This window comes from Anguilla rostrata, chromosome 14 (genome assembly GCF_018555375.3).
Source record: "Anguilla rostrata isolate EN2019 chromosome 14, ASM1855537v3, whole genome shotgun sequence".
In the NCBI taxonomy this organism is placed as follows: domain Eukaryota; kingdom Metazoa; phylum Chordata; class Actinopteri; order Anguilliformes; family Anguillidae; genus Anguilla; species Anguilla rostrata.
In genome coordinates, this window is record NC_057946.1 from 38476645 (window position 1) to 38490225 (window position 13581).

General features: G+C 46.0%; 1 protein-coding gene across 1 annotated transcript in view; it reads left to right on the top strand.

The window, feature by feature from the left end:
- The first annotated feature begins 248 nt into the window (after positions 1–248).
- Positions 249–13581, top strand: part of LOC135239418 (astrotactin-2-like) — a 383732-nt gene continuing 370399 nt past the window's right edge. The window contains exon 1 of the mRNA XM_064308056.1: positions 249–1023. Coding sequence (XP_064164126.1) covers positions 684–1023 — 340 coding nt within the window. The 5' untranslated portion in view covers positions 249–683. The remainder of the gene's footprint in view (positions 1024–13581) is intronic.

The following is a 13581-nucleotide window of genomic DNA, read 5'->3' on the forward strand; positions in this document are numbered from 1 at the left end:
CATTAATTTCGGTTAACTGAATCACACTTTGACCTAAAACCCCATTGGTCTACCTCCAATAAGACGAACGTATTCGTATTAGTTGAATCGGAACGTTTTTTATTTATTTATTATTGTTTTATTAACAAAGAAAGACTGCTGCTGAGTGATAAATCAATAGTTTTTTATTATTTCTTCTTTCAAACAAAATGCTGGATGTCTTAATTTCAGAATAATCTCATATGTTCTGTATTTATTCACAAATTTACGTTATATTCTCACGCTCAATTCAAGTGGTACATTTGACTGAATTTACCGCAGACCTAACTCGTCGCCGCAGTGTAGTAGTAAGATACGCAAAGACGCGGCTGCCCAAATCGAGATTACGTGTAAGGTGTTCTTTCCGCTCCTTTGTGTTTCCATTTCCAGGGCAGACAGCCCCACTCTCATCGTCGTTTCATACTTTAGCGTTTCCCAATAGCACGTCCCAGTTCCCTTGGTCATCAAACACCTTACTGCACCTGACCACCGTACTGCCGAGAGAGAAAGAGCGAAGTAAAAAAAAAATAATTATAATAATAATTCGCACTTCACCTGTGCTGCCGCCTCCTGGACAGACGTGTCTCCAGTGCGGAGGCTTTGGTATAAGCGAACGAGCCGCTCATGAGGTTCTCTCAAAACAAGAGAGCTGCTAGCAGAACGGGATGGCTCGGAGAGTACCCACACTCAGCGCGTTCCTGCTGCTCGGGGTCCTCTTCGCGGGGAACGAAGCCGCCGGAGGAAGCGCGAGAGCGGGGATGCAAGACGAGAAGGCGGGCAAGGAAAACAGCGCGGATAGTCCATGCGAGGTTAAAACCGTAACCGTGTCCACACTTCCCGTTCTCAGGGAGAACGAGTTCAGTTTCACCGGCGGAGGTTCGGGGAGCGTGGCCGGTGTTGGAGGAGGGGAATCCCGTCTCCTGCTCCTCGTAAGAACAGATCTACCGGGAAGAATCTCCGTGTTGGATGATCTCGACAACACTGCTCTCCCGTACTTTACGCTGGGTAAGCTTCACTGTTGGCTACTTGCTTTATTCACGTCCTGATACCTTCCACGGTTCCTAATAGCCTAAACCACGATGATGAACGTACTAACTGTGCGCACCGACGGGTTTGTAAAATTGCAACTGGATGCATTTTATTGCTAGTTAATATACGCGGGAGGTGTATTCGTAAACTGTTAAATGTTATGACTCCGACGAAGTATAATATAGTTTTTTGTTTGTTTTTAAATATGTATGCACACCATTACATTTTGTGGGACAGGCTACGGGTTTCTTAGATTTCATCAAATGAGCTAACCTCCCTTTGCTTGCGATTTGAGGTTTACCTCTCTAGGTTTCACATACTGCTTTCTCAGAATGGTGTAGTAGCTATTTTGTTTTGGGTGATAATAAATACTGTGCTTTGCTCCAAGTGAATGGCGACTGTGTTTTTAAACAATACATATATTAGTTTGGCTGCGTTTTACCGGGATAGTAAGATTCCGCCTGCATAAATGGGGCTTTTCTTTAATTTCACACGCTGACTACATAAAGCAGTGGTCAATTTGTTCGTTTTAAATGTGATAAATCGAACCGCAAGGACGGATATAAAATTCATATTCTGAGCTTGAGTATTCTGGCTTAACTGTATCAAAGACTGTTAATACTGTGAGAGTTGCGTATAGAGCACGTATACCGTATACGTTTAATGAACGTTCTACGTACAGCAGGAGACGTGTATAATGCGTGCTGTTGGTCTCTGGCCTTGGTACTGAACGCGTTTATGCTGTCCAACTATATTTCACGCTGAAAACTACCAAAATGTCTGAAGCTTTATAGTTTACTTTCTGTTTTGTTTGGGACTTTTTTTAAACAAAGCGATACTGGGTAAACTGCACTGAGAAGGTCATTATATGTTCTGCGTTGTAAATGGCAGTTTTGAGCAAAGGGGTATTTCAGGGTCTGTAATAGGCTATTGTTAAGACTTTCTTCACGAGCGGTTCTTTCCGAACTGTGTGAGATTATGACGAACCTTGTATACCGTATCGTAGCATTGGGCCACGAAGGAAATGCCCCGCTCACAATTCTGCGGTGCAAGTCTTCCCGCAATTGGTAAATGGACGTAAACGTCGTTCCTTGCCGTGGAGACCGACAATGGATTTTTCCTCTCTCGTTATTCGTCGGGAACGTGCCGCTGCACTGAGACTGTGGTTGTGGTCTCTCTGAAAAGTACTGTACGACTCTGGCACCTCGAGTTTATTTTGGTTGCGCTGTCCAACGCACCAGGTTGTCACGCAGCTTTCTCGCTGCTGTCTAAGTTTGTCATGCCAGATGTCACACGAGTTGCTGTGGAGTTGGTTGTGAGAGATGCATTGCGCGATGTGACTTGCAGCTACTTCATGACACTATATGATCACTCTGTGGGTTCTGTCATCCGCACTGCAGTGACTTTAGATGCTTCTATCAAATAACTCAGGTGGTGAAAGTAAAGTTTTTTTGTTTGTTTGTTATTTTAAGGAATTGCTGACATTTATTTGAAAACAAACTGGAGTTTGGTACTGTTAAACCACTCTGTAAAACCACATTCGATTTCAACAGGGAGCACTGATATGTCTGCAGAATAGGCACTAATTGTTTTCACAGACTTATTTGATCGTGGGGAAAAACAGTCGCCCCACTTTACACATTTTGTAAAAGAAAAAGACTTGTTAAAGTTGCATGTTAAAGTTGAAGGTAAACTACAGAGCTCAGAACATTGATCAGCCTCTTTAGTGAAGGCCTCGCATCCCCCCACCCCTCTCCCCAATGTACAGTCTCAGGTAAAATCCACAGGCGCCTTGATTAGGCATTCTCGAATGGGGCGGTATGGGGTGGAAACGGAGCGAAGTGGCGGCGGACCCGGGCTTGTAATTCTTAGCTTGTAGGTTCTATTCCCAGGTGAGGCATCTCAGTTGCACCCTTGAGCAAGGCACTTAACCCGAATTGCTTCGGTAAATATCCAGCCGTATAGGCGGATTGTACGTTTGAAGAATGTAAGCTGCCGATCCGGGTAATAGTGGCTGCTAAACGTTTAAAAAAGAAGATCGCGACTGACGCAATATACCGACGGATTACGCGGCAGTTACCGAATGCAATGTATTTAGATTTTTAGATTTTGGCATTTTGCCTCCACCACTTGTCCCTTGAGAAAGGCTTTACTGAAATGTCAGGTGGAATTCCGGTGTGCCTCCATGCTTAAACCAAACAAGACTTAAACAGAGAATTTCCTTCTCAGCATTTTGAAATCCAATCCACGTTCTCCTTGTTCATTCCTCACCTGCTTGCAGTATTATATAATGAATACAGCGAGTGTTTAAAAAAAAAAAAAAGGAGAAAGACTGAATCGTTTCATTTGGAACATTGCTCACCTACTTTACAATGGATTTGAATGAAACCGTGGCAAGTGGAACATATGATTCTCAGGCTAAAATGTTCTCCTTCTCCCCGCCTGTCAATCCAGGGGAATTGCTAGGCGCTCTCTGAAAATTCTAGTGTCAGGGAACAACCTTTTTTTCCCCCAAAGCCAGATTTAGAATCACCCTGAAGCCAGGTAACTGAGCAGGTGGCAGATTTTAGAGTAAGCTTTTTTGAAATAAGTTATTCAGCGTCAAAGGGATACATTGGCTGTGTTGCCAATTTTGAATTCATGTTGACCTATGCTTTGTGATTCAGAGAGATAATAGGCTCACGTGTTTCTATACAAAAAAAGTAATTTGAGACATATTTTTTGCTATTTTATAAACACATAATACTCACAGGTTGGAGTGTAGGAGGGGGTGTATCCAAATGAATTGCACATTGCACACATCTTGAATGAATCCTTTTGAAGATCTGTTTATACTCTGTCGGAGGTGGCTATGAACCCCCTAACGGTTATAATCGCGGAAGCTGTGACAGCAGTGAGCACGTTTTTCTCCCCGCTGAATACACCTGCCAATCAGTTCCTTTCAGGTTCCACCGTGCCTGTCACGGACGCCGCGCCGTCAGAAGGGGGGGAGGGGGGGGGGGGGGGGGGGGGGTCGCGCGCGCTTAATCACGCCAACGTGCGATTCGGAATAATGACAGCCCTCTGAGCGTGACGCGGCTACCGCCATTCGCTCCACGTCCCGGCACAAGTGCGGAGGTTCCGTCCGGTCGTTTGCGGGCGAGCGGCTTGCCTTCTTCACGCCGTCGCTCGCCGACGCGGCCCGACCTGCTCCCCGGCCTCCGAACCGCTCCCCGAGGGCGAAGTTAGCGGGAAGTCCGCCAGCTCGTTGCGACGGACGGTTCCTCGAGTCGCTCTCGCCACGGCTCGATTTCAGCTTCTTTAGCGGACCCGACGTGACCTCCTCTGCCCTGCAATATTCGCCCGAAAACATTTTTTATTTTGTTTTATTTTTGATTTATTTTGAGCGCTAATGTCCCGTCTGTGGCCCGCTTGCGGTGCGGTGCGGTCCGTTTCGTTTGTGTGCGATTTCGATTACCGGGCGCTCGCGGGCGAAATCGCAGCTGCGTTTGGACCGAAAATCGCTCGGTGGGCGTAACTTAATTTTTTCCCCCCCCGATTTTTCTTCAATTCAGCGCTCCCTCGTTTCCTGCCTGAGTTAGTTCTGTGGGAAGCGCCGGGGGGAGAGAGATGACGGAGCCGAGCTCGACACGCTGGGAGGTGAGCGCTCGCACAGCTAGCGGTTAGCGCCTCGCGGCGTCTGTCACTCCATCATCTGCGGACAGGGTGGAATTAAAGCTCGCGCCTCCTGGGAGGAGTTCCTTTCCATGTCAGTGTTTGGGGTGGGGGGGTTCGAGGCGCGGGCGGGGGGGCAGGCATAGGCTGGAAGGACCCACCACCCCCCCCCACGTAAATGTGTAAATATCTGGTGCTCCAAACTGCATCCAGTCCCCACAGTCACTCAAGAGGCTTGCTGTTCCAATCTCTGGGGAGGGAGCGTAGATCTAGGGCAAGGGTAAATACGGGGACGTGTGTGTGCGTGTGTGTCTGTGCGTGTGTGTGTCTGCGTATGTGTGTCTGTGTGTGTGTGTATGTCTGTGTGTGCGTGTGTGTGTCTGTGAATGAGTGTGTCTGTGTGTATGTGTATGTCTGTGTGTGTGTGTGCGTGTGTATTTGTGTGTGTGTCTGTGTGTGTGATGTCTGTGTTAGTGATGTGCTGTGTCGTGTGTGTGTGCATGTGTGTGTGTATGTCTGTGTAAGTGAGTATGTGTCTCTGTGTCTGTGTGAGTGTATGTGTGTGTGTGTGTGCGTGTGTGTGCGTGTGTGTGTGCGTGTGTGCGTGTGTGTGTGTGCGTCAGTGTGTGTGCAGACCGATGGTAAAATGCCAAAGGAGACGCCGGCCTCAAGTCTCTTTGATCCAAACACGACTGGCTGAGCAAGTCTAAATATCTATCGCATGCTCTTAAGTGAATGCTTTCTCGTGCTTTTGCTGCAATACCGGGATGGGTCTTGAAATGAAATGAAAAAAAAACAGTGTGTGAGGAAAAAAGTGATGCTTCATTAAATATGCTTTCTCAACTTGAAGGACAGTGTGCTGAGGTCAGATTTAATTGTTGCTAGCTTGCTTTGTGTGAGAACATCCTCAATCTCCTTTTCTCATCGTTTACAAAAAGGCTCATGATCTTTTCATGATTTAGCTCCCATTATATAAAAGTGCAGCGACGCACTTCAGAAAGTGAACTTTTACAAGAGGTCAAAGGTTAATTAGTATGGTTTCCAAACTTAGATTTCCAAACGCAGAGGCGCGCTTCGCTGGGCAGGTGAGGACATAAATGCCGTGTGTGGTAGTTTTCCGCTGACACGGAAATATAACAGGCCAACGACACCTGGCTCGCCAGCCAGCTTCAGGTCAAGAGAACGAATGGGTGTAATTTTGACAAATCGCTTTCTAAAAATGATCTCCTTTTGGTTGTGTTGGGGGAAGAAAAAAAAACGGCTTCAGAACCACGAGCGAGAAAGGGATCGATTCCTGAAGTAGCCATGACGACAGCAAACAACAATAACGGAGTCGCTAATGCAACGATCAGGACTCATACCCTCACCGGCTTCCCACCCACGAACACTGCCAACTGTGTTCGCAGAGACGTCTGACCAAGCCGGACATACCGCTACCGGGGATTGAACCCTGGTCTCTGCGGTGGTAGGCGAGTGCTTATCCCGCTACACTACCCAGACGCCCTTTTGTGCAGCACCTTAATGGAAACCTGCGTGCTGCACTCGGTGAAAGAGCAGCGGTGTATTTGTGACCAGCAGAGGGTGACGTGAGCAGCAGCAGTGCGGCCGCAGCTGTTCGGCCGGTGTCCGGTCAGCCCTTCTTTCCCGGTGCAGTTATTATTATTATTATTATTATTATTATTATTATTATTATTATTATTATTATTATTATTCCCCCCGGTGTCGGCTTTTTAAAGCAAAGCCTCCGCTCTCCGAGCCGTCTGAGCTGACTGTGACGCGGCGGGAACCGAAACCCGAAAGAAAGAAAGACAGCGCGGAAAGAATGGACTTTAAAAGGCGCGGTTTTTGGGACTTGATGCAGCGGGACAGTGGAGGTTGCGGTCGTTTGGCGGAGGCCGCGGCGCGTTCGGGTTCCCGGGCTCGAGGGACCGCGTTACCCAGGGGGCAGTGGGGCCGCTGGCGCGGATCGGCTCCCCCAGACGGCCAGGCCCACAGGCCGAGGCTCACCGCAGGGGACCGGCAGCCTGCTTTCTCTTGGGGCTAATCACAAAGGTACTTGATGTTCTTTCATGATTTTTTTTGTGCGCTGTTTTGTAAAATATGAAATGAATTCTGAAGTGCAGGCAGACTATTTACATTTATATGAAAATCCATGCCATTCAGCATAGGAGTAGGGCAGCACCGGCATTCGCGCACACACACTCCACACGCAACACACACGTACATACACACACTCCACACATACATATACACAACACACATACATACACACACACACTACACGCAACACACATACATACACACACACACACACACAAAATACACACACACAAAAGCACATATCCAGAATCTCACATGCAACTCTTCTGCTGAGGTCACTCCACTGGCTACCGGTCGCTGCCGGGATCAGGTTCAAAGTCCTGACCCTCGCCTACACTGCAGCCAACAGGACAGCCCCCGCCTACCTACGGGACATGGGTCGACCCTACACGCCAGCTCGACCACTCCGCTCTGCTGCAGCAGGGCGACTTGTACTCCCTGCCCTCTGGGTGAATGGTTCTCGCTCATCCCAACCACGGAGCTTCTCCACCCTGTAACTCGCCAGTGGTGGAACGAACTCCCGTTCTTCTATGAATCACTCGTTCACTGCCCATCGCTTCAGACTGCACCTGAGCTACCTATCACTACTCTACAAGGCACTCTCAATCTGGGATTGCTCTCATCATTTGAATCCTTCTAATTTGTTCTTGTAGCACTTTGATGATACACTTGGACCTCCACTCAGCAAGGCCTTCGTGAGACCATTACCATGTTTTTGCGTGCGTTTCTTCTTGATATTAGTAACCGGTAGCGTGTGATAAGTATGGAAACTAAGCAATGTCTTTGAGCAGGAAATAGTTTTTGAAAAAAAATAATGTTCTCTTATGAGGACAATGAGTTTACCTTCTCATAAATAATGTAAATTGTATATGATATAATTATATTAATATATCAGTTATATTTATTACATTCATGGAGTTAAAATGGCTTCAACTGAAGAACACAAGAAAGTCACCAGTGTGCATCATACAGTTTATTTCATTTATTGTAATGTTAAAACTTTGCATTACATGCAAAAACTGATCTCCGATGCAGCAGCGAATGTTTGGATATGTATAGCGCCACCATGTGGTAGGATTGAGCTAAACCTTCAGGACTGGAGTCTCGATCTGACTGTTAATGCACTTACCAAGTTTCATAGCTTGTGGAGTGTGATTCAAAATGGTAGCTTGTCGCACTCTTTGCATTCTATGTATGGACTTTCATGGTAATGAAGACCCATTGTCCCCATACAAGTACTTCATGATTAGTGGTCTACCGGCTCGTGATGATCACTAAAAAGGGTCACATTTGCATGCCAAACAATTAATATTTCTAATTATAAATAAACATGGTTCACCGTCAAAATGTACCATTTTCACTTTTACTCGTTCTTCTCCCATACAATACCTTCCCTTACGAAACTGTGACTGACGCCATCTTGTTTACAAACAGTACCATGGATTGCGCTGCCAGCTAGGGCAATCAATGTTGCCAAGCAACCTTATTTGAGTGCAACAAGTTCTAAGTTAAGGGAATTACTGTATATCGCTCAGGGAAGCCAAAATGGAATGTCCTCGTATAAGGACACAGGTAGGGATTCTACTGAAGTTAATTTAGCTTGTCTATGATTGCATGCAAACATTAAGGCAATCAAAACTTTAAAAAAAACTTGAAATGCAGCAGGCCAATCATTCACAAGCGAATTGCACAAATAAATGCCCTGACCATTTCTTATAGTTTTAGAGGTGTTTTTTTTTTTTTGTTGGTGTGATTTCTCCTATAGGAAGCTTAGGCGGCTTGGAAAAAAACACTTAGGTGGCCCCCCTAAGACTTTTCGATGCTGAAAGAACCCTACTGTAGGTCCCTGCCCATTACATTCCCTGGTCGTACTCACTGATTGTTCATTTCTGTGCTGTACACTGCTGTCATTGTGTATCGGCCTGTGTTTAACAGGCCCAATGGAGCCCAGAGTCATTCTTTTTCCCGATACAATAGTACGCCCCCCTCCCTCCCCGCCCCCCCGCCCCCCCGCCCCCCCGCTCCCCCGTGCACGAGTCTCTGACCTTTCACGTACCGCGGTGCTTTTGCTTCTGCCCCTGGTGGAATATTCTGTTTAAATGAACAAATAAAAGGAGCTGGCCTTTCGGAGCGATCGGTGTCTAGGCTCCGGCTAATTGTTAATCTGTGGATTTGGACAAGCTCGTGCCCAGATGAGCGATTCTGTAGCGGAGGCCCGGAGTGGGTGGGGTTTCATTCTGTGGCCCCCCCCCACTGAGCGCTCCCCCTGCTGTGATACAGCTTTTACATAGCGCAGAAAAATGTGTGTGTGTGTGTGGCTGGTGCGTCTGCGTGCATAAGTTGTGTCGTGCGGTGTGTGTGATGTGTGTGTGTGTGTGCAGTGGTGGTGTGGTGATGTGTGTGGTGTGTGTGGGTGATATGTGTTGTGCGTGTATGTTGTGTGTTTGTGTATGTGTGTGTGTGTGCGTATGTATGTGGGTGTATGTGTGCGTATGTGCGTATGTGTGTGGGTGCATTTGTGTGTGTGTGCGTATGTGCATGTGTTTTTGAGGGGCAGAGACAGTTTAGAATCTCCATTTTGTTAATCACAGTTATCATCGTAACATCATCAACTTCGCCATTAACATGGCTGTCATTCACATCATTATCATTAACATCGGCATCATTGGCAATATTACCATTATCGTTAACAGTGTAACCATCACATTAACAACACCAGCGTCTTCAACGCTTTGCTCTAACCTTTTTTTCATGGACAAATACGTATTGTGCGGTGGGTACAGTAGTTTGTGCTATACTGTGCTTCAAGCAAATTAAAACATTGCATTAACTTTGAGTATATTTTCATGAAAAACAGCCAATATCTACCGTATTAATGCACAGTATACCTTCTAGTGAGTCAGGGAAGTCTGTCCTTTCAAAATAGCTCAAGGAGGCATTCAGATGAACTGCCGTAGAACTGCACTCTTCATCTTTATGATCTACTTCTTCCAGAATCTTCCATACTTCATATAACCAAGTTGAGATCCTTCCCTTTTCTCTTTGTCAAGGGAAGTATTCACTGTGAGACTAGACGATGGTTGTGTGTGTGTGTGTGTGTGCACATTTTATGTTCTGCTGTCCATTTGGTAATATGTGCTGTTTGACAGTCCTTTGTTTACATGGCTGCCAACCTATCATGCATATGATATGTCTCACTCGCCAATGTTGTGACGTTAACTGAGTGAGGGTGTCAGGATGAAAAGTTAATTGGTATTGCTATACAAGATCAGGCAGTGGTATTTCTGGATTAATGTTCAGGTGTTATAATGATTATACCTTTTTGTGACTATATAAATGATTTAGCTCTGGTAAGTTTGAGTTGTTGTTGATGCATGAATTCAGCTTTTTGATACTGTCCAAAAAGCTCCATGCAGCATCTGTGATACACAAAGTTTTACTTTGTTTATGCAGCACAGGAAAAAAAAAAAAAAAAACCCCGTAGGTCCACTTTGAAGCGCCTGCAGCTGTGCAGTTTTGACAGCTCGTAAAAAGACTTGTGACGGGAAGAAACTGCCGCGTGTCTTCCCCCAAACGTACCGTCGAATAAAGCGAGAAACTCGAGATTAACAGCCCGCTCTAGACCAGCGGGAGCTTTGATCGAGGCCCCCCCCACGCATCAGACACATCAGAGAGATGAGGCAAATGCTCAGAAGTACGTCGTCAGTCCCAGTCCTGTGTGAACTCTACTTAAACCGTGTCTGGGTTCGCTGTAATCACATGCCATCCTAAGTACATCACAGTGAAAAGAACTGAATAGCTGATTAGTTCAATACTCAACGGTGATATTACTTATTGGTCACTCACTGGTGTTCCAACGTTTTTTTTTCAAACTATGGAATATTTTTAAACACTCTATGTATGTTATTCATTATTATCAATTTCTCTTAAGACCTGCTAATGAAAGTCGCATTCACTGGTGGCTTGAATTCATATTCATACGTCTTCCGTGAGCTGTGCGTGAATGGAAACGTCTCTTTGCGGTGGGGTTAAAAGGCTCAATTTTCCTTTTGAAATATTTAGCGCGGTGCACATTTCGATTGAACGGAGGCCTTTTACCTGAGATTATAATTACCACCGTCTTGTGAAGTTTTCCCTTTTTGTCTGCGTGGATTCAATCAATGTCAGTCCCCGACTTTGACCTGAAAAATAATGTAGAAGATTCGTATTCTTCGCACAGGGTAATGAGTTCACCGACCGTTGAACCTAGCTGGCTAATGTGCTTGTGAAGGGGGAAAAAGTGAATGCTCGTGTGCAATCGTGGGTCAGAATGAAGTGTCTTTGAGTCGCTCAGTGACTCGGCTGAGTCCAGACGGGTGTCTTTTGATGTAATAGTTCTGATCTTCCTACGTCACTCTGTGGCTCAGAGTGAGACTGCGAGCGCTGTGGCTCGGAGAGATTACAGGATCAGGGCTCAGTCTGCAGTGCTTTGTAAGCGCTGTACTCAGGATGGGATTTATGCACCATATACACTCTCCATGAAGCCGTCTGATGTGTAGAATATTAATTTTGCGGTGACGGATCTTTACACGCCCCTCTGTTTGGTCGCTTATGTCCCTGTCAATAACACACGTGCATCTTTGCGCGTTCGTGTATCTTCGTTTGTCTTTGAGGTAACAAATCTTTGCACACCTTTCCGTTTGGTTGCTTGTGCACGATATGGCCAAAAGTATGTGGACTCCCAAAACATCACAGCCGTATGTGCTTGTTGAACACCTCATTCCAAAACCATGGCCATTTATAACTAGTTGGTCCTCCCTTTGCTGCTATAACAGCCTCCACTCTTCTGGGAAGGTTTTCCCCCTAGATTTTGAAATGTGGCTGCAGGGATTCACTCCCATTCAGCCACAAGAGCATTAGTGAGGCTGGGCACTGATGTTGGGTATAAGGCTTGGCTCACAGTCGGCATTCCAGTTAATCCCGAAGGTACTGGATGGGGTTGAGGTCAGGGCTCTGTGCAAGCCAGTCAAGTTCTTCACCACTGAATTCAGCAAACCATTTCTTATGGACCTTGAGTTGTGCGCAGGGTCATTGTCATGCTGAACAGGCAATGACCTTCCCCAAACTTTTGTCACGAAGTTGGAAGCGCACAGTTCTGTAGATTGTCATTGTATGCTGTAGCATTTTAGATTTCCCTTCGCTGGAACTATGGGGCCTAGCTCAAACCATGGAAAACAGCCCCAGACCGTTATTCCTCCTCCACCAAACTTTACAGTTGGCACTATGCATTCCGCCAAACTCGGATTTGTCTGTCAGGCTGCCAGATGGCGAAGCGTGATTCGTCGCTCCAGAGAACGCGTTTCTGCTGCTCCAATGGCGGTGTGCTTTACACCAGTCCATTGCGTGTGGCTGCTCGGCCATGGAAACCCTATTCCATGACGCTCTTGACAAACGGTTCTTGTGCTGACGTTTCCAGAGGTAGTTTGGAACTCTGCAGTGAGTGTTTTGCTAACGTGGACAGGTGATTTCTTCGCGCTACATGCTTCAGCGCTCGGCGGTCCCGTTCTGTGAGCTGGTGTGGCCTGCCGCCTTGCGGGTGAGCTGTTTCCACTTGACAATAACAGCACTTGCAGTTGACCGAGGCAGCTCTAGCAGGGCAGAAATTCGATGAGCTGACTTGTTGGGAAAGGTGGCATCGTATGACAATGCCTCGTTGAAAGCCACTGAGCTCTTCAGTACGACCCATTCTACTGGCAATGTTTGTCTAGGGAGATTGCGTGGCTGTACACTTGATTTTATGTACCTGTTAGCAATGGCTGTGGCTGAAATAGCCAAAACAACAAATTAGAAGGGGTGTCCCCATACTTTTGGCTGTGTAGTGCATCACTGACAATTACACGTGTGGGTTTGCATGTTCACGTGTTTGTATTTGAGGTGAAAAATCTTAACACTTCTTTCCGTTCAGTCGGTTAGATCGCAGTCAATAACACAAGTGTATGTTTGCGTGTTGATGTGCATGTGATTGCGTGCCTGTTTAAATTTATTTTCTGGTTATTTTCTCATAATTAATTTTGTATATTGAAATAACACACCTGCTGCTTTTATCTTATCAGCCTTTTTGCAGTGTTATTTGTAAACATGTTAAACGTCTTTAATGTATTTGGTTTTCACTCATCTTGCTAATTATTTGCTCGCAAATAATTAATTATCACTCTAAATCTGGCCCTTAGTTTGTAAATCCCTGGTAATAAGTCATTAAGCACTCCTATAAATATTCCCGTGTTAAACCAAGCAGTGTTTCAGCTTCCAGGTAGCTTCATGTGTTTTATTTTCTGATTCGTGTTGACTGCAGCACCGTGGTACGCAAGACGCATGCTACCCTGTTTTAATTTCTTTTGTGAGGCAGCGTATCTCCAATAGCAACAGTGTACGCTTCTCGGAGCTCCAAACAGAAGATCACGTGGCTGCAAACCGATGTACTCTATGAAGCATGCACACATGATGAAGAGGTTCAGTTGTCGTTTGACTAAACCTCAGAATGGGAAAATATGTGAGATCTGAGTGACTTTGACAGTGGTATGATTGTTGGTTGCCAAACATGGTGGTTCCAGGATCTCAGAAACAGCTGCCCTCCTGATTTTCACGCACTGCCGTCTCTAGATGTTGCAGGGATTGGTGTGGTTAAAAAAAAAAAAAAGCGTCCAGCAAATGGCAGGTTCTCCCGGCAAAAACACCTTGTTAATGGGTGAGTTCAGAGGAGGATAGGCGGATTTGTTCAAGCTTACAGTACGGCCACAAATT